Raw genomic sequence first — 25,332 nt, 5'->3', positions numbered from 1 at the left:
ATAAAAATATATATGTATGTAATATAAATATATAAGTTGCATTTAGACTGTTTCCTTTTGTCTTTTTTTCCTTTTATTTGTTTGTTTGTTTATTTTTTATTTTAGAGACAGAGCATGAGTGGGAAAGGGGCAAAGGGGAAGAGTGAGAGAGAATCTCTCCCTGCTCAGCATAGAGGCAAACTCAGGGCTTCATCTCACGACCCTGGAATCATTACCTGGGCCAGAATCAAGAGCTGGATGTTCAACTGACTGAGTCACCCGGGTACCCCTCTTTTTGAAATTCCAAGAGTTAATCTTTTAGAGAAATTGAAAGTTCATTTAGCAATCAATAGGTTGAATTCAGTCTGTGCAATAATATTCCAAAAATTAAGAAAAAGTTTGGTGAAAATTTAAGTTGGAGAAATTATTTGCAGTCATGGCATATTAATAAGTGGAATATGAATGTGACAAGAATGTCAGACCTCAGTGTTAGGAACATTATTTCAAGTTATTTTAGTTTTAAACTTCTTTGTTTTCATCTTCTGAGCTTAAATCGTAGGCTCTGAATTATGATAATGAAGAACTGGCACTGCTGTAATTACTTTCCCTGAGCACAGAATAGAGATGTTTTATTCAGATTTATTTGAAGCCAGCATGAACTTCAAACCCGTCTCAGCCAATAGTGGTATTTCCACAATCTGCCAAGATGCTAATGATAAAAATCTCTGGAGACACATTGTTTCTGTATTTTAAGAAGTACCAAATCAGAACATGCTTTGCAAAATTGAAAATATAGTTATTCAAACAAAATAACAAAATTTTAAGAAAGGACTTTCCAGTGAAACCATAAACCATGAATACACTGGGCATAGTATCCATCCAAATTTTGTGAACTTGAACTCAAAATGAATCTGAATTCCGCTTGAATTCCTTTCCTGCCACAGTTTGATAGAAGGAATTTTGCTTAGCACTGAAACAAAAGTGTCTGAATTCTAACAATGAATTAAATTAGTTAGCTTTTGGGGGAGGGTGTAGGGTGTAGGGTGGTGACTTGAGAGGGATACTTTGGCTCTGTTTAGAAAGAGAATGGCAAGGATGCTGAGAAAGGGGAACCATCTTATGCTGTTTGTGGGAATGCCAACAGGTACAGCCACTCTGGAAAACAGTATGGAGGTTCCTCAAAAAATTAAAAATAGAACTACCCTACGATCCCACAATTGTACTACTAGCATTTATCCAAGGGACACAAGTGTGCTGTTTTGAAGGGACATGTGCACCCCATGTTTATAGCAGCACTATCAACAATAGCCAAAGTATGGAAAGAGCCCAAATGTCCATCGATGGATGAATGGATAAAGAAGATGTATATCTCCTATATATATATATATGTGCATATACATGTATATGTATATATATATATTGGAGTATTACTCGGCAATCAAAAAGAATGAAATCTTGCCATTTGCAACTACGTGGATGGAACTGGAGGGTATTATGCTAAGTGAAATTAGTCAGAAAAAGACAAAAATCATATGACTTCACTCATATGAGGACTTTAAGGGACAAAACAGATGAACATAAGGGAAGGGAAACAAAAATAATATAAAAACAGGGAGGGGGACAAAACAGAAGAGACTCATAAATATGGAGAACAAACTGAGGGTGGCTGGAGGGGTTGTGGTAGGGGTGATGGGCTAAATGGGTAAGGGGCACTAAGGAATCTACTCCTGAAATCATTGTTGCACTATATGCTAACTAATTTGGATGTAAATTTAAAAAAATTAAAAATAAACTTCAGTTATCTAGAAAGCCCATTTATTTAGAATACCTTGTTCCATGAAATGACTGTGCCAAATATTACTGTTTGTTTTCTGTGAATGCAAAGAACTCGACATGGAAGTTTTGACTATAGTCTAGAAGCACATACTTGAAGTTACTATGCATTTATTTTTTTTTTTAAGTTTAGAATGAGAGTACAAGTTTTCGATGATTAAAACAAAACAAAACAAAGAAACATCCATGCACAAAGTTTTACTGAAGTCATTCTGACATTATTTGTTCATTCCCTTTTATTATTTATAAATTACAATTGCCCCTTGAACAACATGGTGGACAGGGGCACCAACCTTTCTCATAGTCAAAAGTCAAAGTATAACTTTTGACTCTCCCCAAACTTTACTAATAGGCTACTGTTGACCAGAAGCCTTATAGGTAATATAAACAGTGAACACATGGTTTGTGTATTGTAACTATCATATACAACATTCTTACTTTAAAGTAAGCTAGAGAAAGGAAAATGTTACTAAGAAATCCTAAGGGAGAGAAAATACGTTTGTAGTGCTGTGTGGTATTTACTGAAAATGTGTGCGTAAGTGGGCCTGCGCAGTTCAAGGGCCAACTGCATATGCCACATACAGGAAGGATTTTAGGAGTTCTCAATAGAAAGCTCAGCAGTTACCATCTGGCCTACAGCCTGTCTGCCCCTGCCCTGCCCTGTCCCCCTGGACTCTTAGGGTGTATGTGCCATTTCTTCTACCTGACGCTTCATCCCAGCTCCTGATGTAAGTCTTCCACATCTCAAGAACCTTCTTTATCCATTCTCCCTTCTCTATGTTTTACCTCTCTCTCTCTCTCTCTCTCTCTCTCTCACTCTCCCAACACTTTCCTCTCAGTGTCTAAACGCAGTAAATTCCTCCTTTATCCAGAGTCCCCCCTCGACTCCATGGCCTCTCATGTCATTTGCTGAAAAAGCCACCTGAACTTGTTTCATTGCCTCACCTCTCATCATTTCTCAGCCCAGTGTACCCGGCTTATACCCCCACCAAGCCACAGGTACTTCCGTTGTCAGGGTCACCAAAGATCTGCTCGTTACTACATACCCACATCATGCTTCTTGCCTTCTTTTCAAGCACTGTCCGACCCGGTTGAGTACTGTTTGCTTCCTCAAAGCCTCACTCCCTTTTTGGGTCAGAACCGCTGGTTCCTTCTACCACTCTTGCCTCTTCTTCTCACCCCTCCATGGGTGGTGGTGGTGGTGGTGGTGGTGGTGGTTGTTGTTGTTGTTATCCCCCTCCTCCTCCTGCTCCCCCACCCCTCCTTCCCATTCCTTAGATGTATGGATCTTTGGTGTTTTGTTCACTTCCCTTCTCGTGTACAGTCTTGTTACTGGGTGACGCTGTCCATTTAATGATCATCTCTGTGCTGATAATTCTCATGTCTCCTGCCTTCTGTGCTCTCTTGAGCTTTGTTGAGACCACATGACCGTCCTGTACATACCTTAAAATCAGGGTGGTCAAAAAGAACCGCCTTTTCTTATTCTTTTTTTTAATTTTTTTAAATGTGTATTTATTTAGTTTGAGAGAGAGAGAGAATGGAGGAAGAGCAGAGAGAGAGGGAGAAAGAAAATCCCAAGCAGGCTCCACACTGCCAGCACACAGCCCAGTGGTGGGGCTCAAACTCGCAAAGTGTGAGATCATGACCTGAGCTGAAATCAAGAGTTAGACGCTGAGGGGTGCCTGGGTGGCTCAGTCGGTTAAGCGGCCGACTTCAGCTCAGGTCATGATCTCACAGTTTGTGGGTTCGAGCCCCGCATCGGGCCCAGTGCTGACAGTTCAGAGTCTGCAGCCTGTTTCAGATTCTGTGTCTCCCTCTCTCTGTGACCCTCCCCCATTCATGCTCTGTCTCTCTCTGTCCCAAAAATAAATAAACGTTAAAAAAAATTTTTTTTTAAATAATAAAAAATAAAGGAAAGGCCTTAATGCATGTTAAACTCAATGAGTGCCTTATTAGAAAAAATATCTAAACAAATTCAAGTTAATTCCATGAAGATACCTGCTCTTGGTAAGAAGAGGAATTATCAGGAAATACACCAGAAATGTCAAGAAGTAGCAGCAGTCTCGAAGGGTTGAGATTGCAAGTGGAACCCAGTAGAGTAGGCCCTGCTGATAGCACCTTAATTTTCTTTAGTAGCTTCTGGTTTCAAGGAACAGAGACCATTCAAACTGCGAGGGGCTTTGGAGTAAGAGTGTTGTCAGGAGTCCCCATTGGTTGGAGGTACGTCCAAGAAGAACAGATTTTTTTTCTGCCTTGTAAAAAGCGGTGTCTGTAATATTGCCTTGACTTTCTCTGTCTCAGTGCCTTCAGGTATGCCATGAAATTCATAGCAGTCTTGATCTCATATGGATACTGGGAAGAGTCTTGAAGGAGTAGACTAAAAGGGCTTAGATCAATACCGGGCACAATGGAAATGCTTAATGAATCTTAGCCGGTTTTATTAGCATAGCACTTCCGGAGTTGGGACCTCGCTTTGGAAAGGGCCTCTCCTGATGTTGGATGTGGCAGGTATAGGGTGACTGGGCCCAGCAGAGGACACCTCCCTCGGTAGCTGCCAGGGGAGAGGGAACAGGTGGCACCCTCTGGCATTCAGAGTGATTTATTAGCCAGAGATCGCTAAAACCTAATGGGAACGGGGTTCTGTCTGTGCGAAGATGCCACCAAGATCCTTGAGCATGAAAGTGGGGCGCTGACTGGGCAGATACTCCGGTTACCAAGGTACTGGGGGCTCTGGTTTCTTTTCTTTCTTTCTTTCTTTCTTTCTTTCTTTCTTTCTTTCTTTCTTTCTTCCTTCCTTCTTTTTTTTTCTTCCTTTCTTCTCCAACCCTAAAAATTGAAACTTAATTGAAAATTAAGTTGAAAAATTGAAAACTTAATGTTTTTTTTTAATTGCTCTGCATCTATCTAAATGAGGCAGCTGAGGATGCCTTAGTCCTGTATTTTTGCCTTTGCTAAATAAAGCTAAATGGGTTCACATTTTATTTTTATTTTTTAAATGTTTATTTTTAAAAAATTTTTAAGTTTACTTGTTTATTTTGAGAGAGACAGAGCAAGTGGGGCAGGGGCAGAGAGAGAGAGAGAGAGAGAGAGAATCCCAAGCACACTTCGCACTGTCAGTGTGGAGCCCAACATGGGGCTCGAACTCACGAACTGTGAGATCATGACCTCAGCTGAAACCAAGAGTTGGACACTCAACTGACTGAGCCACCCAAGCGCCCCTGTTTATTTATTTTTTGAGAGAGACAGAGAGCAGGAGCTGGGGAGGGAGAGACAGGAGGGGACAGAGGATCTGAAGCAGGCTCTGCACTGACAGCAGAGAGCCTGATATGGTGCTCGAACCCACGAGCTATGAGATCATGATCTGAGCCAAAGGCAGACACTTCACCCACTGGGCCATCCAGGCACCCCTAAATGGGTTCACATTTTAAAGCATCAGCCAAGTACCTTTGCAAACTCTATCAGCTGTTTGTTTGTTGCACGTCCTTAGAAAAAATGCTTGTCTCTGGATTTTGTGTCAGAAATTTTGAAATAGTTTACCATCCTTGTACTGATTTCGTATAAAAGGGCCCAAAATACAAATGTGATTGCTACAATGGTTATTGACTTTGTGTTGGCCTGAATTGAGTCATCGATTTCTATTTATTTCTACATTTGCATTCACCTAGCTGCAGAAAGCTTTGGAGGAACTTTTGAGAAATTTGTTCAGAAAACTTGCTTTGAAGGAAAGATAAGCTTTGGAACAAAATATAAGTGAAATATATATGAAAAAGTACTTTTGTTTTCCAGAAAAAAGGAAAGTTTTGAGTTTGAATGAAAACGTTTGTTGTTTTTGTCTTTTATCCTGCACTATACTTTTGATGTATTGTTTGAGAAATTAATCTCTTAAAAGTAAGTGAAAAGTGAAAAAAAAAGTCAATAATCTCATGGTATTATGTCCATATCCCTTTTCTCCTTTTCACTAAATTATTTAACCTACAATATAATTTGAAAATAAGGTTTTGAAATTTAAACTTTTAGAACTGTATTTGATGCTGAACTTGGAGATTGCAAACCCCAAAGGCCTACGTCAGACGAGAGAAAAACAGAGTGGGGCAGGGATCCCAATTCTGTGTGGTTTAATTCCTTTCCCCCTGTCAGTCCAGAAACAGAAAGTACAGATTGTTTCACCATGAAACTAGCAACTCAAATGAGGCAGGAAGAATTGGTTACAATTCTGACCAGCTAATTTGTTGAGGATTTGTTGGAAGGCCCACCCCTCTGTCTTGCTGCAGCTGCTTTTTCCTGTAAGATTTATTGTCAGGGCCTGTGACACTGGCACAGAGTATTAAGTTTGAAATTTCACTTTATTTAGGGAAGGAGGGGAAAGATCCATTTCTATGACACTAAACACTACACCAGAGTTTTGATTGACTTTTGACTGTACCTAGCAGATTCTGGAAGCTTTCTGTGGTTAGTTGAAAGTCTGCTCTATGGTAGTGTCCTATCATCGGAGCTAAGAATTTACTTGACCTAAAATTCTGTACTGTCGTTTGCAATCTGGATTGGAGAAGTTTGAGAAGGAGGTGATTCCCAGCTGCTGAGGAAGTACTTTAGTTTTCTGGCAAGAATCAATAGGGCTCCTTCACAGAGTTAGAGTGTCTTGAAACAGTTATACTTCAGGGTTGGGGCAGGGGGCTGAGGACGATCTAATTGTAGCATTAGTCTCATTAAATGTATTCAGAGACTTCTCTGTTGCAGAGTCTGTCGAAAATCCCTTCTAGCCCTCTGTTGGCTAATAGCATTTTCAGATCTAAGCTAAGGTGTGTTTATTTTCCCTCCTCAATAGAGAGGCTGCTATCTTAGCAATTAGTAAAATAACTGTTGAAGAAAGATACGTGTCTGTTTCTGCTATTACCAGAATCATTTGTGACTTTGGGAATGTTGATTGGAGCTTTTATATTCTAAGGCTAAGGCCATGAGGTAATCAGTGTTGTGTGGGCCTCTCCCAAAAGTCTAGATGGTCATCCTTTACTACATTTCTGGAGGTTTGGTTTTAAATACCAGTCCTTGGTCACAACAGCAATAGCTGACAGTGGATATGATGGTGTGGATTGTTGTCTGCTCTTGGAAAAACTGTCTGTGCACCCTAGACCAATAGAACCACCTTCAAAATCCCTGCATATTCTCCCTGCATAGTTGTGTGTTGATGAGACAGCACACAGGAGCCTAGGCAAGGACAGTGGATACAGACCTGACTCAAAGGAGAGAGGTATGAGTGGATTTTTTTTCAGCAAACAAAATCACTTGGAGAAGTGTGATAAAGTTATCCTATCTCACATAAGGAGCATATCTTTTTTTTTATGGGTTTATTTATTTATTTATTTATTTATTTATTTATTTATTTATTTTTGAGACCGAGAGAGAGCGTGAGCAGAGGAGGGGCAGAGAGAGAGGGAGACACAGAATCTGAAGCAGGCTCCAGTCTCCGAGCTGTCAGCACAAAAGCCCATGCTGGGGCTGGAACTCACGAACTATGAGATCATGACCTGAGCTGAAGTCGGACGCTCAACCGACTGAGCCACCCAGGCGCCCCAGGAGCATATCTTTTTTAAATGTTTTAAAAGGAAAAATTATAAAAACTATGTAAATACCAAATTATATCACTGATAGAAAGCACAAATATCTTTTATTTTTCTTATTCCCCTGTTACTATTCTACTTCCATGTATTAGGTGGTCTCCACAAAAACCTACTTTACAAAAGCACAGTTCTTTTTTCTTTATTGACTAAAATCTACAGGATTGAATACATGTTTGTTGAATAATGGTTCATTAAATGGACCCCGTATGTTTTTACATTGCTTTTCTCTCATCCCATTATATTTCTGCAAAATTGGTTTTGTGTCATAGCGTCTGCAATCAGTGTTTTATCAGATAGGTGTGCGTAGTTGAGATTGTTTGTGAGGGACATTGTGTAACCTGTTGGTTCTGAGAAGAGTTTCTGACGTATGTGTTTCTGTTACTCAAAGCAAATGAATGCTTGACAAATGGCAGCTTTGTCTTATTTCCTTAGGGCAACAGAGAAAATACTTTCCATTTTTAATACAAAAGAGGTAGTAGATCTTACCTGATTAAAACTATACATTTCTGCAAAACCATTTTGCTTCCTATGTAATCTGGAGGAAATGAAATTCACTTTTCTGTTGACAAGATGATGGTCACTCATGTATTCATTTTGGATAAATGTTAAGAGTTGTTGCTGTTTTTAACATTTCAGAGAGGTTTGTAGTATTGGTTGGCTTGCTTAGCCCCTTTAATTTTTATGCTGCATTTTCTGTGTGTGTGGTTTTTTGTTTTTTGTCTTTTTATTTTTTAGAAATTTCACAAAGAACATTGTTACTCTGTTACCAGAAAAAAAGAATTAAAAAAATAAGAGCCCACCCAGAATCCCGCCACTTTCTTTTTAGTTTGCTTTGCTTCCTTCTAGATGCTTTCCCTTTAATTAGAAATAGTTGCAATAGTTGCAGAATTTGCTTCTTTTATTCATGAAAACTGGGGTTAATCCAGTATTTTATCAAGAGTGTTTCACTTAGTTCAGTGAGGAACAGATATGCCTCATTTTGCCTATCACTTGTTTCCTAAAATCGTAGGTGACGTGTCCCATTTTCACATGATCTTAAATCATTACTAAAATTCAGTGGATTTGGGCGCCTGGGTGGCTCAGTTTGTAAAGTGTCTGACTTTGGCTCAGGTTATGATCTCAGGGTTCTTGAGTTCAAGTCCTACATTGGGCTCTATGCTGACAGCTTAGAGCGTGGATGGAGCCTGCTTTGGATTCTGTGTCTCTCTCTCCCTGCCCCTCTCCTGCTTCTGCTCTGTCTCTCTCTCTCTCTCTCTCAAAAATAAATAAACATTAAAAAAAATTTTAACTCCGTTCTTCTTCATTGCTGAGCACTTTTCAGCTGGCAGTGATCCCTACTCCTTGCTCTTTGCACATCTCTGTGTGAAAACACTTCGGTGTTATGGAAGGCGAGTGTAGTAAACCCCTTCACTTCCTCTCACTTGGCCTTTTATATAACTTCACCTTTTCAAGTCTTCATTCTTTTTTAAGCAGATCACTTTCTTACCTTATCTTCTAGCTGTGTTATCTGAGAAATAGCTACTTAGGGCTAGGTAGGGGTAGAAACTGATACACATTTGATTTATAGAAGTATTCGGTTTTGACTTTGGAAGCTAGAATATGTTGGCAACATTGGAGAGGTCACATGTATTTGCAGATTTTTTCAACAAGTATTTGTGAAGGGCCGTGCTGGGCACTAGGTCAGGAGGTGTGGACAGTACTGATACGTAAAACTTTAGGGGCACCTGGGTGGCTCAGTCAGTTAAGCATCCAACTCTTGATCTTGGCTCAGGTCATGATCTCACAGTCTGTACTATCGAGCCCTGCGTTAGGCTCCTGCTATCAGCACAGAGCCTGCTTGGAATTCCCTCTCATTCCCTCATTCCCTTCCTCTCTGTCTCTCTCTCTCTCTCTCTCTCTCTCTCTCTCAATAAATAAATAAATAAATAAACATTTAAAAAATGTTTATTTTCACTGTCAAGGAACTTTTCACTCATTTTACTATTTCTGCAGGGTTTTTCTCTACCTTCTTTGAACTAGCTGTTCTTGAAATCAAGGACTTGCACTTACATTGATACATGAATTCTGTTCAGGGAGTGAGCTTTGTCTGCTAGGTTTAGTGTAAAACTGGATGATGCATATCCCAGAAATGTCTGTGTCTCTTCTGAGCACCAAGTCGTTTACATTTAACATAGAATGTTCATCTTATTTATTGTTTTTAAATAATTTTAATAATAGCTGTCTTTTATAGATATGAAGGTTGAGAAATGTTCGAGGGTTTATTTTATAAGATAGAAAGCTCTGGGTTCTTCAGAGAAGGTGGCCAAGCTGTGATCTCATGAGTTTAGAGAATTGATAATAGAATGCGATTGAAGGAGGCCGCACGCAATCTCTGCATCATTGTGCAGAAGTGGCGAACAGGACTTGGAACTTCTGAAAGTTAAATACATTTAATTTTGCTGACTGATAAGCTGCATATGCTATTATATTCCCCGTTCCTTAGTTATTTCCTAGTCTGCTGAGTTATATGTCTCTGTAGACAAGGCCATGTAGGGCTTTTTAATTTTAATATGTATTTTGCATATAAGGTGTATATGTCTACTAGAGATAATTTAGAAATATATATTAGCAATATAATACATATTCTATGAAATACGTAGAAGTAGAAATTAGCTTCTACCCAGAGATCATCATGGTTAATATTTTGGTATATTTTACTTCAGACTTTTTACTGTAATATGTATACATTTTTTTTCCTTACTAAGATCCATACTTTATTTTATAGCCTGATAATTTTTTGCAGTGTTAGGTTGTTTGGGCCTATAGAGTATGGGGAGTAAGTCTTTCTGTCTACCTTATTCGTACCATTTTAAAAAGAACACAGCATATTTGGCATGGACTTTGGGCTTATTTATTTATTTATTTAGAAATCTCAAGTCATTGTAAATGAGCGTGTATATTTTACTACAAATTCATACTCAAACTATCACTGAATAACAATTTTATTTAGATAAATTCAAGTGTGTTTGGGGAGGAATTTTTTTATTCTAAAATGTTCAAATGGCTTCACATTAAAAGAGACTGAAATGAAAACAGAGCTCACATGTATTTGATAAAGCTGTAAAATACATAATAATGGTGTTTTTTTACCAGCTTTTAGACAATAAGTAGACTGCAAGCCCCATAAAATTGGAGACTGTGAATACATACCACCCCATTCTAGACATGTTTCTTTTTTTTTTTTTAAGTTTATTTCTTTATTTTGAGAGAAAATGTGTGCATGCATTCATGGAAGGGAGACGCATGGAGAGGGGAAGAAAATCCCAAGCGGGTCAGTGCAGAGCCCGACAGAGGACTCGAACTCACAGACTGTGAGATCATGACCTGAGCCAAGATCAAGAGTCAGATGCTTAACTAACTGAGCCACCCAGGTGCTCTGTTTCTTAGCACAATCCCTAGCATTCAATAAGGCATAAAAAACATGAGTTGAATGAATGATTAAAGAAAAGAAAGATGAGGTAATTCTTCTCCTTGCTTGTAGTGAGGACAAAGGAGCCTTGTCCCGGAAGAGATTTCTATCAGCATATCTTTAAAAATTGTAGCAGCACAAATGAACAAAAATGGCAAATCTTTTTAACCACCCAAAGCTTCTATTCCTGTGTTCCCCAGATAAGCCATTTGTTGTAGTCTCTTAGAAAAGGCCGTGTATTAGTGGACTCTAAGAAATTCACAATTTTGACTTTTTCAGTCCTCTTTCTGATTGCTCTACACTGTGTTTCTAGTAAAAGTCAAACAGAAACAAAAATAACATGGTGCCATAATTGTGTTGAGAAGCTAGGCCAATAGTTGGAAGGATGATGATTCCAGCTCCACCTCTAACCTCCTCTCTTCTCTTCCTCAGGCTACTTTCTTCAGAATGATTCCCTGCAGAGCCATGCTGTCTTTTGCCCGATGTCTGATCCGAAGAAAAATCGTCACTCTGGACAGTCTAGAAGATTCCAAATTATGCCGCTGTTTATCCACCATGGACCTCATCGCCCTGGGGGTTGGAAGCACTCTTGGTGCTGGGGTTTACGTCCTGGCTGGGGAGGTGGCCAAAGCAGATTCTGGTCCCAGCATCGTGGTGTCCTTCCTCATTGCTGCCCTTGCTTCCGTGATGGCAGGCCTTTGCTATGCTGAATTTGGGGCCCGAGTTCCCAAGACTGGGTCTGCGTATTTATACACATATGTCACTGTTGGAGAGCTGTGGGCATTCATCACTGGCTGGAATCTCATTTTATCTTATGTGATAGGTACGTTTCAAAAAAAAAAATCAATCTAGTTTTGTGAAATGGTAGAAATAGCACTGAAGTGGAGGCCTTGGCCTATCTTTGTAGGTCTTCATTAGTTAGTGACCATGTGATCGTGAGTGACTCACTTGATCCCTGTATGTCCCATTTATCTCACCTCTAAAATGTCTCCCTAATTGCAAAATCCAGTGATTCTGCTTCGTCTCTGAATATGCTTCTTAGTGGGTTTGGAAACCTGCTTTCTGAAAAACTATGGTTCCATGGGGTGCCTAGCTCAGTTGGTTGAGCGCCTGACTCGATTTCAGCTCAGGTCATGATCCCAAGGTCATGGGATGGAGCCCTGCATCAGTCTCTGTGCTGAGTATGGAGCTTGCTTGGGATTCTTACTCTCTCTCTCTCTCTCCCTCTGTCCCTCTCTCCCACTCTTGCCCTCTCTCTAAAATAAAATAAAATAAAATAAAATAAAATAAAATAAAATAAAATAATAGAATAAATAACCATAGTTCTTTAATGCAAATAATGTTAGCTGATTCCACAGTTATATACTTGAGCATTTGGTTACCAATGTATAATTATAAAATTATTATATATATATATATATATATATATATATATGTTATATGTAATAATATATATATTCTATATAAAACTATCAGGGTAATTTTATATGTGATTGAAACTTTGAGTTCTGTCTGAACTAAGCCACGTTCCTTCTAGAATAGAGTAGCGAATGGTGTTATGTTAATCTTCTCCCAGTGACCTCGTATTCTCCGTATGTTCTTTATTTTGGGAAGGTACATCAAGTGTTGCAAGAGCATGGAGTGGCACCTTTGATGAACTTCTCAGCAAACAGATTGGTCAGTTTTTCAGGACCTACTTCAAAATGAATTATACCGGCCTTGCAGAGTATCCTGACTTTTTTGCTGTGTGTCTTATATTACTTCTAGCAGGTAAGAAGACCAATCACACTCCTCCCTGAGATGAGCCAGACTAATCATCCCGGCAAAATAAGTTACCACTGGATTTCGGGCCTGAGTTCCCAAGATGAGATGGCATATTTATGTGTTTAGGTTACTGTTGGGTACCCATGGGCCTCATCACTGGCTAGAATCACATTTTTTCTTATGTGACAGACATGTTTTAAAAAGAAATCCAAATTGTGTGGAAGGGGAGAAAAGGCACTTCTAAGTAAATGGTACTTGGAATGCACTGAAGAATAGGATAAGACACATCATTATAGTAGCAACTGGAGATTTGCAGGGATGAAGTTTCAACAAGGAGGAATGTACACTTTTTGGCATTATTTTATCTTGTTGGCTACAATAAGCATATTGGCAAACATACGGTTTCTAGAAGAATTTCTGTCTATTCATGCCTTCATCTATGTAATGTAGGTATCTAGCTGAAAAAGAAGCATGTTCAAACCACCTGTCATTTTTTAATACAGATATTATGTGAACAAACATACTTGAGGCTAGAATTTTCCCATGTTTATCAGTCATGTAGCATAGTGATTTAGAAAGGCACAGGAATTAGAACAACCAGATTTTCAGTCCTACTTTGGCACTCACTATCTTTGGACCATTGAATGACATAATCTTTCTGTGACTCAGTTTGTTCATCCATAAAATGGGGATATCAGTGTCTGTCTTGTACAGACTTCTTGCCTGGTTCATAGGAAGCACTTAGATGGCAGACAGTTTTATTTTGTAGGCATACTTAATCTCTGTTGCCACATTATATTTGTTTTGATTATTTGAACATTTTCTATTTCAACTGTCATCCTCACTTGCACTCCTGCTTAAACCAATCAAGGATTTTACTAAGAATAAAATCTATGTTCTCACTTCCTACCTGATGTACCCTGGATAGCTGCCCCTTATTTTCCTGTCCAACCTTCTCTCCATCTACTCTCTCCCATGCTTACAAAGGTGTGACAGAAATATCTTTTTATAATGAACGTTTTACTTATACAATTATACAATTTAAAAAAATTGTATCTTTAAAAAAGTCCTTTATTAAATATTTTATGTAGGGTTAAGGACATGAACAAAATTTATAGCTCAAAACTATTTGACATTTTACCTGTAATGTCAAGAAAAATTGCAACAATTGTTCTCAACAGGTGAGAGATTTCATTTGTTTTGGTTTCTAAATAGCCTAGCTAACATTAAATTAGTTACATCATATTTTATTTAGGGATGGTTTCAATGATCTTAACGTATTCAGCTTTAATCTCTAAGCGATGAGAAGCATGTAGCTGTGACAAGGTTAGAATCATGAAAGTCCATGGCAGGACTCAGGCCTTGGCCTGTATCATTGTCCTGTGTCGTTGACCAGTATGTTTTTACTTTACATATAGGCTAAGCTCACATGATAACTTTGTCCTTAGAATATCTGAAGATCAGAACCTCTGAATATAAGTTTCGATTCATATTGTAATACCAGATGTCTTGTCAGCTGAAGCTTTTGCTTTATTAAAGACACAGGGAAGTAAGTGTATACAGTATTTAGAGGAGATATTCATTGGTCTCTAATCTATTGGCAGGAGGTAGGGATCTCAGGATTGAGCATGCACAAGGGGTATTGGGAGACTCTAATAAAACTTGACAGTGGCTTCCTTTTTTTTCCAAATGGATAGGGGTGCAGCGTATAGAGTGTATTTCCAAAGAGTGTAGGTGTATACAGGTTTCTCGTGTGAAAGAGCCAATAATTATACCGTTCATGCAGTTCCCTTTTTTTCATTATAGTTAACATTATCATAAAATTCTGGGAATTATATAGGTAGCAGAATGAAACCCAGCCTCCCTCTTCTTTACTTGGGTAATTTTGCTTATTCGATCCTGGGTGGTATGGATTTGTGGAAGAAGCAAGTAGTTACGTGACATAATCCCTTCATCACCATCCTCTCCCTAGCAGGAACAAGTAAACTTTCTTTGGTCCATAATTCGTATGTTAACATAAGATGGATTAAAAATAAAAATATGATAAATACAGTCATGATAGAAGGAAACAAAGGTAAACATTTGGTGTTAATATTGGGGAGACTCTTTCTAAAGGTAGAGAAACTAAAGAGGAAAAATTTATGTTCTAAAGCTTTCACATATGTATATATAATCACTAAGAATAAAAGTAAATGATAAACTGGGAAAAACATGCAATACATGACAGGAAGACAGCTCCTTGCATTATTGTATAAATAAATCTAACAAATTGATATATATAGAATAACCTAATAGAAAAAATGGGCAGCTTCAATTGGGCCACACTTTCTGGAGAATATTTCTGATAATGCGAACCGAAAGCCTTGTATGAAAGGACATACCTTTGATGTGGTATTACCTTATATAACATTATTATAAAGGAATAATTAGAAAATGTACAAAGATATTTATAAAAGGATGATGATGTGATGTCAGTACTATTTATAGTTGTAAGAAACTAACAGCTACCTATCAGTCTATAAATAAGGGATTATAGTGTCTTCATATTGTGGAAGAGTGTGTGGCTGTTAAAAATGAGGTTCTCTGTTTGTCAACATGAAAATGTGTGTGTGTGCATGCATACGTGCTCACGCCCAGAATTCTGGAGAAGAGATTATACTTGATCTTTATTTCCTTCATATTTTTTCTGTATCTTCAAATTACTTGAATAGGAAATTGATTACTTTTACAGTAAGATTATAAAATAAAGCTATTAAAATGAGAATCGACTTTTAAAAATATCCTTTTGGTGTAACAGTTGAAGAATTATTTTGTTGTATGTATTATTTGTTGTATGTATGTTGAGATGGCTTTTTTAGACGAGCATTTCATTGAAATTCAGTTACTTTACCTCTGTCTATCTATTGGTGATAATAGCCAAAGTCACTAGACCTATTGATTTCTTGAAGTGTGGCGTCTCCTGGCTATGAGCACAGCCGGCCTTCTAAAACCAAGTTGGTTGTGTTTAGGAGACATTGTTTACACAGTTAAATGAGTCAAAACGGGCGATAGAAAGGGATAAATGTAAGTTAAATATATGAATCCTGGTGAAATAATATCCTAAACCGTGTAACAGCCTCAAAATGCCATTGCTTTTGCTAAAACTTGGGTAAAAATTAAAATACCCTTTCTTTTTCCGTAGGTCTTTTATCTTTTGGAGTGAAAGAATCAGCTTGGGTGAATAAAATCTTCACAGCTATTAACATCCTGGTCCTTCTTTTTGTTATGGTTGCTGGGTTTGTGAAAGGCAATGTGGCAAACTGGAAGATTAGTGAAGAGTTTCTCAAAAATATATCATCAAGTGCCAGGTATAATATTTGGGTTTTTCCCTTCTTATTTTGAGTGCTTTCTCCACCACCCCCCCCCCCCCCCCGCCAATTTTCCTGCTTTTGTCTTATGTTACATTTTCCTTTACCAACAGTGGTTCTCAGTTTTTGTGCTTAGGAGAGATTTCTGAGGGTCTGTTCTCTTCCGAGACCCTTCTTCTCAGTGTCCCCCCACCCCCACACAAATGCATACGTGTGCTCACTATTGAGCAGCCGTTGGAAGGCCTGCAGCGGCTCCTTCTCAGCTTCAAGCTCTGCGGTTGGTATAGGAGTAGAGCGAAGTGAGATCCTAACTGGAGGAAGGATGCTCCTTCCCCACAAAGGTTTGCCCCCTTTTACAAACAATGGGTGTTCTGGAGACTTGAATTCCTTAGTGCTTCCGTTGGGGAACACTGTTTGGTTTCGTTGCATTCTTGCAGCCTTGTAGTGCTTTTCAGGCCTTGATTTTTGGAAAATGTTTTTGGTTGCAAAAGCAGAATTGTCTGTGCATTTTACTTTAAACCTGATAGGCTCAAAAATTGAATTCGTAATAATTATATACAGAAGGTTTCAGCCCAAGATTTATATTAATATTCCTATGTGTAAATAAAATAAGGTTACAGAAATATCTGTTACATGAAGTGAGGTGTAACTACATGGTTTTCTTTATGTATGTTGTTTATAGTCATTATTTTGAGGCAAAAAATTAATATCTTCTGGTTTTATACAATTTTGAAAAAATGTTTATTTATTTTTTAGAGAGTATGAGTGGGGGGAGGGGTAGAAAAAGAGGGAGACAGAGAATCCCAGGCTGTCAGCAAGGAGCCTGATGCAGAGCTCCAACTCACGAGTTGTGTGATCATGACCCGAATCTAAACTGAGTGTCAGATGCTTAACCAACTGGGTCATCCAGGTGCCCCTGGTTTTATACAATTTTTACCATGTAATAAAATACTCAACTTCAATATTAGTAATCAAGCCTAGAGAATTTGATCACCTTTTCAAATGCCTTATTAGGAAAATTTTTAAGTGTGCAGCCTGCCCAACTATCCATGAGAAGAGGAAGTGTCATGTCTTTGTTTCAAGGCATGGCTCATATATAGCGTCTCTGCTCTCACAATCCTGCCTGGCTGTGAGTTCCAGCCAGAGTGGATCTGGACTTTGTGCTTATGCTATTGATCAGCCTCCAGATGAGTGTTAGCAACCCAGGAGGATGCCATTGTTGGAAACACCACTACATTCTCTAGGACAGGGTGAGAAAAGTAGGATTTACTCTTAATTTTATATATGTAAGTTTCAAAGAGCTGGTGAACACAATAGCTTTCCAAAGAGGTAGTTTGAGACAAATCACTAGAAGAAGTTTTCTATGAAAATAACTTTCCCTTGTGCTTGTTTTCCGCCTTAGAGAGCTGCCTTCTGAAAATGGAACAAGTATCTATGGGGCTGGTGGCTTTATGCCGTATGGCTTTGCAGGGACTTTGGCTGGGGCTGCCACCTGCTTCTATGCCTTCGTGGGATTTGACTGCATTGCAACAACTGGTAAGGGAAGAATCTTGGTTCTCTGTGGAAGGAAAGGTGTTCCTTGTTGTACACAAGTACCCATGGGTGGCAGCAGAAGGTCAAGGAAAGAGTGAGATTTGGGGTAATCAGGGCTGGTTCTGGACCCAGCTGTGGCGCCTACTGTATGTGATAAAAAAGAAACTTAGTAAAATGCTCTGAGCCTTGGTTTCCACTTTGGTAAAATTGGGAGAGCCAGTACCTATCCCTCATGTTAACCCCTCATGTTATGAAGGTTACTTAAGATATAATACACATGAGGGGCATCTGGGTGGCTCAGTCGGTTAAGCGTCCGACTTCAGCTCAGGTCATGATCTCACAGTCTGTGAGTTTGAGCCCCACATCGTGTTCTGTGTTGACAGCTTGGAGCCTGGAGCCTACTTCGGATTCTGTGTCTCCCTCTCTCTCTGCCCTTCCCCCGCTCGCACTCTGTCTCTCTCAATAAACATTAAAAAAAATTTTTTTTAAATATAATACACTTGAAAAATACTTTGCAAGCTGTCAAATATTTAATAAATGTTAGTCATAATTACTGTCCTTAACCTTCAGCCTGGAGGTAACCTTCAGTACTATCACAATGAGTAACAAATGACGACCATGCTCTTAAGTTGTCTCTTTTTTAGTAAGATAAAATATATTGTGGTAATTCTTTTCTCTTTATCTTATGCAACAAAGCCATCATGTCAGAATCACTCTCTTACATGCTTCTTCTGGGTTTCAGATTACTGTATGGCCGTGTGATTGACCATTTTGAGGCATTGCAAATGCCAACTCTTACTAGAAAGATTCAAAGCACTATTTTTGTTGTTATTGAAACTGCAGCTTAATATAAATTGGCACACTGGGTAGAAAAAGTTTACCTTCATATTTATGGAAGCCTTCCTATGTAAGAGCCCACAGAATGCCATGGCAGTCATTTAATTTCTGTGGATGAATCATTTTCCAAATGATTAAGACTGCTATGCTATCCCAAAAAATTTAATATGCTGGTATACCATGTTTTCTTTCTAGAAATGGGAAACTGACCTGCATGATATCTTGCTTTCTCTTCTTGCCTCTGGGAATTGGAATTTTGTGTAATAACGGAGTACGCTTAAATTTTTTTTTAACATTTATTTACTATTGAGAGACAGAGAGACACAGAGCATGAGCAGGGACGGAGCAGAGAGAGGGGGAGACACAGAATCCGAAGCAGGCTCCAGGCTCTGAGCTGTCGGCACAGAGCCCAACGCGGGGCTCGAACTCACAAACTGTGAGATCATGACCTGAGCTGAAGTCAGACGCTTAACCTACTGAGCCACCCAGACACCCCAGAGTACGCTTAAGAAGAGAGGAAATTTCATGCAGAATAGATGGATCAAGCTAAGAAAACAGAAGGGACAAAAGCAGACTGAAATTACCATGAAGGAGAAGAAGAATCCGTGTTCTATCTATTAATGTTTTAGTAAATATGCAAATATTTTGTTTATATCTCCTTAGGTGAAGAAGTCCGGAATCCTCAGAAAGCGATTCCTATTGGAATTGTGACTTCTTTGCTTGTTTGCTTTATGGCCTATTTTGGGGTCTCTGCAGCTTTAACACTTATGATGCCATACTACCTCCTGGATGAGAAAAGCCCTCTTCCAGTAGCATTTGAATATGTTGGATGGGGTCCTGCCAAATACGTTGTTGCAGCGGGCTCCCTCTGTGCTTTGTCAACAAGGTATATTGCATTGCCTGTGAGGCAGGGGCTGTGGGTGTTACTGCAGAGGAGTCATTGTTTAAAGAATTGCTTCAGTAGGTTTTAAAAATACTCCTAGTATCAGGTATATGTTATGCAACTACATATTCTCTGAATAGTTTGACCAGAACTTCCATATGAAAGTCTTAAGTGACAAAACGTTTTTCACCCATCAGTTAAAAGTCAGTTTTTCAAGATAATGGTGGTCCAAGCTTCAGTAGAAATGTATGTATACGGCATTGATACACGTGGACACATACACACACACGTATGCCACACGTATTCATATGTGTATATATTATAAAACCCTAGGACACTTACACCAGCATGTTTCCCTGCTGGCTTCGGTATTACTTGTAGTGTTACAGACCACTGAGACCTGGTGTGCAGACTTGATGTTCTCTGTCGTCTTTTAAAATAATATCAAGTCTCTGTGACTGGGAGCTGTATGCTGTGACATTGTCCAATGTCATATGCTTTTTACTGTGAAACACTGAGACTTTCTCTTAGTACTGATCGGAGTGAACTTGGTCTAGAAATAGAAATTACTGTTTTGAAATTGATGCTGAAAGTTCATATAATGTCTATGTGGAAAGAAAAAGGTAGTTGAATCTCAACTGCCCAGATTTTCAGGGGCTACTTGTTTTCGTACTTGAGAATCCATTTTTCAGGCTCCCTGAGCTATTCACGTTTCAAATTAACATATGATTATAAGATATTTCATTCTAGTTTATATCATGGGATACTGTATAAAATTCTTACAAAGAGAAAATTAATCTCTTTGCCTGATTACTGATTTTTTTAAGTGAAAATAAGTTGTTAAAAGTCCGAATTAGAAAAAAAATCTTTTCATATAATTCATCAGCCTAGCTTTTCATCGCTCTCAAAAAATCCTATTTATTTTCTATTCAGGATAATATCTAGTAGCAAGTAGAAATTGCCCCCATTGGTTTCTCAGCCATCTGCTAATGTTGAGGTTTATTCTGAACAGTTTGAAAAAATCTGAACTATGAAGACATCATGCCATCATGGTCTTAGAAGATAGACAAAGATTTACCCATGGCCAAGTCAGCCCAGCTTTATCAAAAGATAAAATGAATATTTAAAACAAAATATTTTACATATTTTCTTTCAAATGGTTATTTTTTTTTATAACTAAGTCATGTATGGATTCGTGCAGCCAGTAAACACACAAGAAATTTGAAACATCTAAAGCAAAGAGCATTTTCTTAAAACTTTGCTGTTCCTGACTTTTAATCATGGCTACTTCTGTGTACTAAATTTACAGTAAGTTGGTGTATTTTTGTGTTTTTTTTTACCCTTTCTCTCTTGATTATCTTGTGATGCTGGGTATTATTACTAATATGATCAAATACCAAGCAATATGAGGAAAGATAATGGTAAAATAAATACAAGAAGTACATAATCATTGAATAAATGAAGTGACTATACTATGAATTCAAATTACTTAATCTCTAATTTCATATCCGTTTAGAAATTTTGTTTTCTGAGTTATTGCCACTAAAAATGTCTTAATGCTATGATTGGTTTTGGTTTTCTTAAGTCTTAATTACTTAGTTTTAATTCAGTAATAATTGCGGGCATGCACAAATTACTTGCACTATTGTTCTTAGTGTGGTGAGTGTGCGGGGCAAATATCTATAACAGAATAATAGGTAGCACAATGGTAAATATTGGCAAGTATTTTTAAATGCCCAATCATAACACATTTAAAAATAACAAGACGTCATAATCATGGTTGTGATGCTGAGTTTTATAGGAGTCGCTTAATTTCAGTTCTGAGATGTCATCTTGCATGAATGTATTTGCCATCCTGCATGTGTTTGCTTTTTATTCAGTCTTCTTGGATCCATTTTCCCAATGCCGCGGGTAATCTATGCTATGGCGGAGGATGGGTTGCTTTTCAAATGTCTAGCTCAAATCAATTCCAAAACGAAGACACCAGTAATTGCTACTTTATCATCGGGTGCGGTGGCAGGTGAGAGTTGACTTTTGTTAAGAAAAGGGGGATCTTTTTTCTCATCAAGGATTCTGAAGAGAAATGCAGTTAGGTAGTTTTCTGTTTTGATCTAAATAAAGGTCAGTAACTTTTTTTGTGAATGTTTCCTTTTTTGATGTTTTTTTTTGGTTTGTTTTTCTGGGTTTTTTTGGCCTAGGTTCTGCATTTTAGTGTGTCCGGTCTTTACCTGTGTATGCCTGTCTAGAGTAATACTTCACAATAACTCACATGCGGATTATGAATTTTTCTGTTCTAGTCTTCTGGGCTCTATGTTTCCTTTACCCCGAATTCTATTTGCCATGGCCCGAGACGGTTTACTGTTTAGATTTCTTGGCAGAGTGAGTAAGAGGCAGTCACCAGTTGCCGCCACGTTGACGGCAGGGGTCATTTCTGGTAAGCTTTTCAAACATAGGATTCTTCAGCATTGGCCTTAAACGTTTTATGCGCATGCATGGACTTATAAAGAGGGTCTGCTTGCTGTGCATGTAAGTTAAGAAAAAAAAAATCACTGATCAATTAGGTTATGAACATTGAGATCTGAAAATTGTGGTGGTGGTGGTCTACTGAAATTCATTCTTAACTGACCCTTGGGGATTTTTTACCATTTCATTATTTTAATTTTTGGGGCACCTAACAAATGTGCAAAGGGTTATAATGGGTCTTCACCGTATTTTTACTCATTTTTAATTAAGTATAAGAATGTCAGGGTAATTTATACTTGCTGTGGTAATTACCCACCCTCAGAGTGGGAGATATCTGCACTGCCTGGACCACCATGGTTCTCTAAGACTTACTAACAACTGTTTCCTCTTAAACCCCATTTGGATTCTATTTTTGCTTTCAACTGTTTTGGTGTTTAACTCATATTAAAAAAAACTTGCAGATGCCTATCTTTGGGGATGCCATAATATCTCTGTAAAATGCCGTTGGCCAGATTCTTATTTATTCCATGAAGAAATTTTCAAGGAGATTCATACAGACTGAGAGAACGGCCTTAAAGGTCCTGTTCTAGGAAGCAAGAGAGAGACTTCAGCAAGCTTTATAAAGCTGTTTTAGTAGTAAAAATTCAAACCAAAACTGGTAACTTGATTGAGGCTCTGAATTGGGGGGAAATTATAGAATGCTAATGCTTAAATTATGCATGAAATAGTATTTTTTCAGAGTCAGAAAATATTTGCCTAAACAACTTCACATTGTAAATGTTTTTTAATAAATTTGGCACTTTATTAGATATACATTGGAAGGCCAAGTCACTTATTTTCTTAATGGGGGCTTAGATTTCTGCCCCCCATAAAATGAAGGTTGCACTAGATGATCTATAGCCCATTTTGTTACTAAACAGTACATTATGCTAGTGAAAAGAATTTATAAATCTTGACAAAGGATCATACATTTTATTTATTCCATAAAAATGTTTATTTTTTCCCAGTGAAATCTTGCCCAGTAATACTTTATTTTGTATTCAGAGTTTTACAGAATATATCCTTCTTTCTTCAGAAGGAATTTAATTTGGCAGTATAACATATTGACATTAATAACAAAAGAAGATAATTAGAGCAGAAGGCTTTTTTTTAAATGTTCTGAAATACTATATTTTTGTTATTCTACTCCCACACCTTACTGTGCTTGTTTTTAGCTTAGATTAGAGAGCTTATCTGGATAAGTAATCATCTTCCTCTTTCTTAGCTACTTATTTTGCTATTTGTAATTCTTACAAAACATACTGAAACTGTAATAATCTAATATATAAGTATACTAGCAATGGAAGGTTTTCAAAGTAAGGCATGAGGTGCATTTAAAGAAATGATGTATCATGGAAGGAACATGAGGAAGCAGGGTAGAAGTAGAGTTTACATGGAATTCTATTGCCACCAGTTATAACCTTGCCAAATTAGCCTGTCTATAAAATGAGGATCATTATCTTATCAGGTCAAACCATGTGAAATTGCTGGTTTGGAGGTCAAAAACAGTCAGATTCTGGCCACTGCATATAGTTAAGCCTATATAATTTCCCTGTCTCATAGGATTATTGGATTAAAGATAAATTGAGATCATAGAGATATAAAGCTTGCTAAGAGACGTCTGGTAAACCATGGGAATAGAATGTGGTGTTTCTACTTAACAATGATAGAGACAACTATGCGGTCAGGTCAAGTTAGTATTGTCGGTATTTGATGTTTCAATGGAGAAAAAAATTGCCAAGTGCAAGTTAACTATTCAACTAGAAAGTATATTTTGCCTCATAACATTACTGCAATTTGAGTGTAGGACATAGATTCATCCCTCAAATTTAGTCCCATCTTCTCAGAGTGAGGAGTTTTAACCAGCATGGAATTTCACCTATACCAGAAATGTAATTTAATTCGAAATTACTTTCTTTCATATATGCATAATTCAAGATGCAGATGGAAATGCAAATGATTATGGAATTTCTGTAATGAAAGTTCTTCCATTTCAATTTTTTAATGGTTGTTTCACAAGAGCTAGTTCCTATTTCTGAGCAATGTTTTTCTTTTGAAACATCAAAGGAGAGTGTTCTGTCATATGATATTTTCACTCTTTGTCAGGCCAATATTTTTTAAATAATCAAAGTAGATGTGTTTTATACTTGATAGATAGCTAAGGGGTTTGGAAGTTTCACCAGCAGTTTGTATGACCTAAGGAACACCTTTTTAACTGAGAGAAATATATTTTCTATAGTTTGTTTGATTTATCATTGGTCCTGGAACCATAAAATGACAACTGTCCCTGACCTGAAAGTTATCAACTGTATGGAGTTACATGAGAGGCCATTTTCTTTACCATTCTGCTCTCTCCCCAATAGCTGTGATGGCATTTCTTTTTGACCTGAAGGCCCTTGTGGACATGATGTCCATTGGCACTCTTCTGGCCTACTCTCTGGTTGCAGCATGTGTTCTCATCCTCAGGTGAGTGTCCTCATTGGTCCCGAATGCTGCATGCCACATGGAGCCCAGGGAATAAAGAAAATCAGGACTCACCATCCTTGGCAGATGGCTCCTCCTTCGAGGAGCTACTGGTCTCACGAGGCAAGAGGTCATGGGCAGAAAAACATCACTATAAAGTATAATAAACATACTTAGTCCTTAGCAAAGAATTAATGTTTATTTTTGAGAGAGATCGAGAGAGCTCCAATGGGGGTGGGCAGAAAGAGAGGGAGATACGGAATCCAAAGCAGGCCTCAGGCTGCAGGCTGTCAGCACAGAGCCCAACACGGGGCTCAAACCCACAAACCACGAGATCATGACCTAAGCCAAAGTCGGATGCTTAGCTGACTGAGCCACCCAGGCGCCCCGGTCCTTACTTAGCAAAGAATTAAACACAGTTGATAGTTAGCAGTAAGTTGGCCTAATCTATATGAACCACAAGTTCTTATAATGTATAAAAACACTTAAAAATGTTCTATCTTTTGTCCCAGTATTTCAGCTGCTAAGATTTTATAATAAAGATTTTAATCAAAGAGGCACACACAGATATATATAAATATAGAGAAAGATATCTATATAGATTTATAAAGGATGTTTATGAAAAAGGCAATTTGCAAAAGTGAAAAAAATTAAACTGACTTGCATATCAATAGCAGAACGGTGAAACAAATGAGGATACCCTTTTTCTTCTACAAAAGAGGTAAACGCTTTTTCTTCTACAGCAAATAATATAATTATATGGATAAATGTATCTGATTCAGCAAAGCTGTATTAACATCTGAATTTATTTAAATAATACCATAGATTTACATGAAGAAATCATTTTTACGATTTCACTTTAATGCATCTTTTATGATCTCTTTAATGCATGTTATATATATGCATTTCTGTTTGGCTGAAATTGCCTCAAAACACTGGGTGGTTTTGATTCTCTTCTGTGTATTTTGTGAATTTTTTCCCTCAGTGAGCATATTTCTTCTTTAGATTGAGGTCAGATGTTACTTTTACATTTAAGGAAAGGCTGCTCAGAGGGAAGGAGACCACACTGAGGAGACAGGGGCAGATCCTAGGAGGTGAAGGAGGCTGGTATCCTGACGCAGGCTG

General features: G+C 38.0%; 1 protein-coding gene across 2 annotated transcripts in view; it reads left to right on the top strand.

Moving 5' to 3' along the window:
• Positions 1 to 25,332, top strand: part of SLC7A2 (solute carrier family 7 member 2) — a 74,133-nt gene that overhangs the window by 37,625 nt on the left and 11,176 nt on the right. For both annotated transcript variants that reach the window (XM_042983045.1, XM_042983044.1), the window contains exons 2-8: positions 11,311 to 11,701; positions 12,493 to 12,648; positions 15,824 to 15,989; positions 17,392 to 17,525; positions 19,023 to 19,245; positions 21,123 to 21,262; positions 24,108 to 24,210. In XM_042983045.1, the coding sequence (XP_042838979.1) occupies positions 11,326 to 11,701; positions 12,493 to 12,648; positions 15,824 to 15,989; positions 17,392 to 17,525; positions 19,023 to 19,245; positions 21,123 to 21,262; positions 24,108 to 24,210 (1,298 nt within the window). In that variant the 5' untranslated portion in view covers positions 11,311 to 11,325. The remainder of the gene's footprint in view (positions 1 to 11,310; positions 11,702 to 12,492; positions 12,649 to 15,823; positions 15,990 to 17,391; positions 17,526 to 19,022; positions 19,246 to 21,122; positions 21,263 to 24,107; positions 24,211 to 25,332) is intronic.

This window comes from Panthera tigris, chromosome B1 (assembly GCF_018350195.1).
Source record: "Panthera tigris isolate Pti1 chromosome B1, P.tigris_Pti1_mat1.1, whole genome shotgun sequence".
NCBI lineage: Eukaryota > Metazoa > Chordata > Mammalia > Carnivora > Felidae > Panthera > Panthera tigris.
The sequence above is the reverse complement of the archived record's forward strand: the minus strand, read 5'-3'. Positions and strand labels throughout refer to the sequence as shown.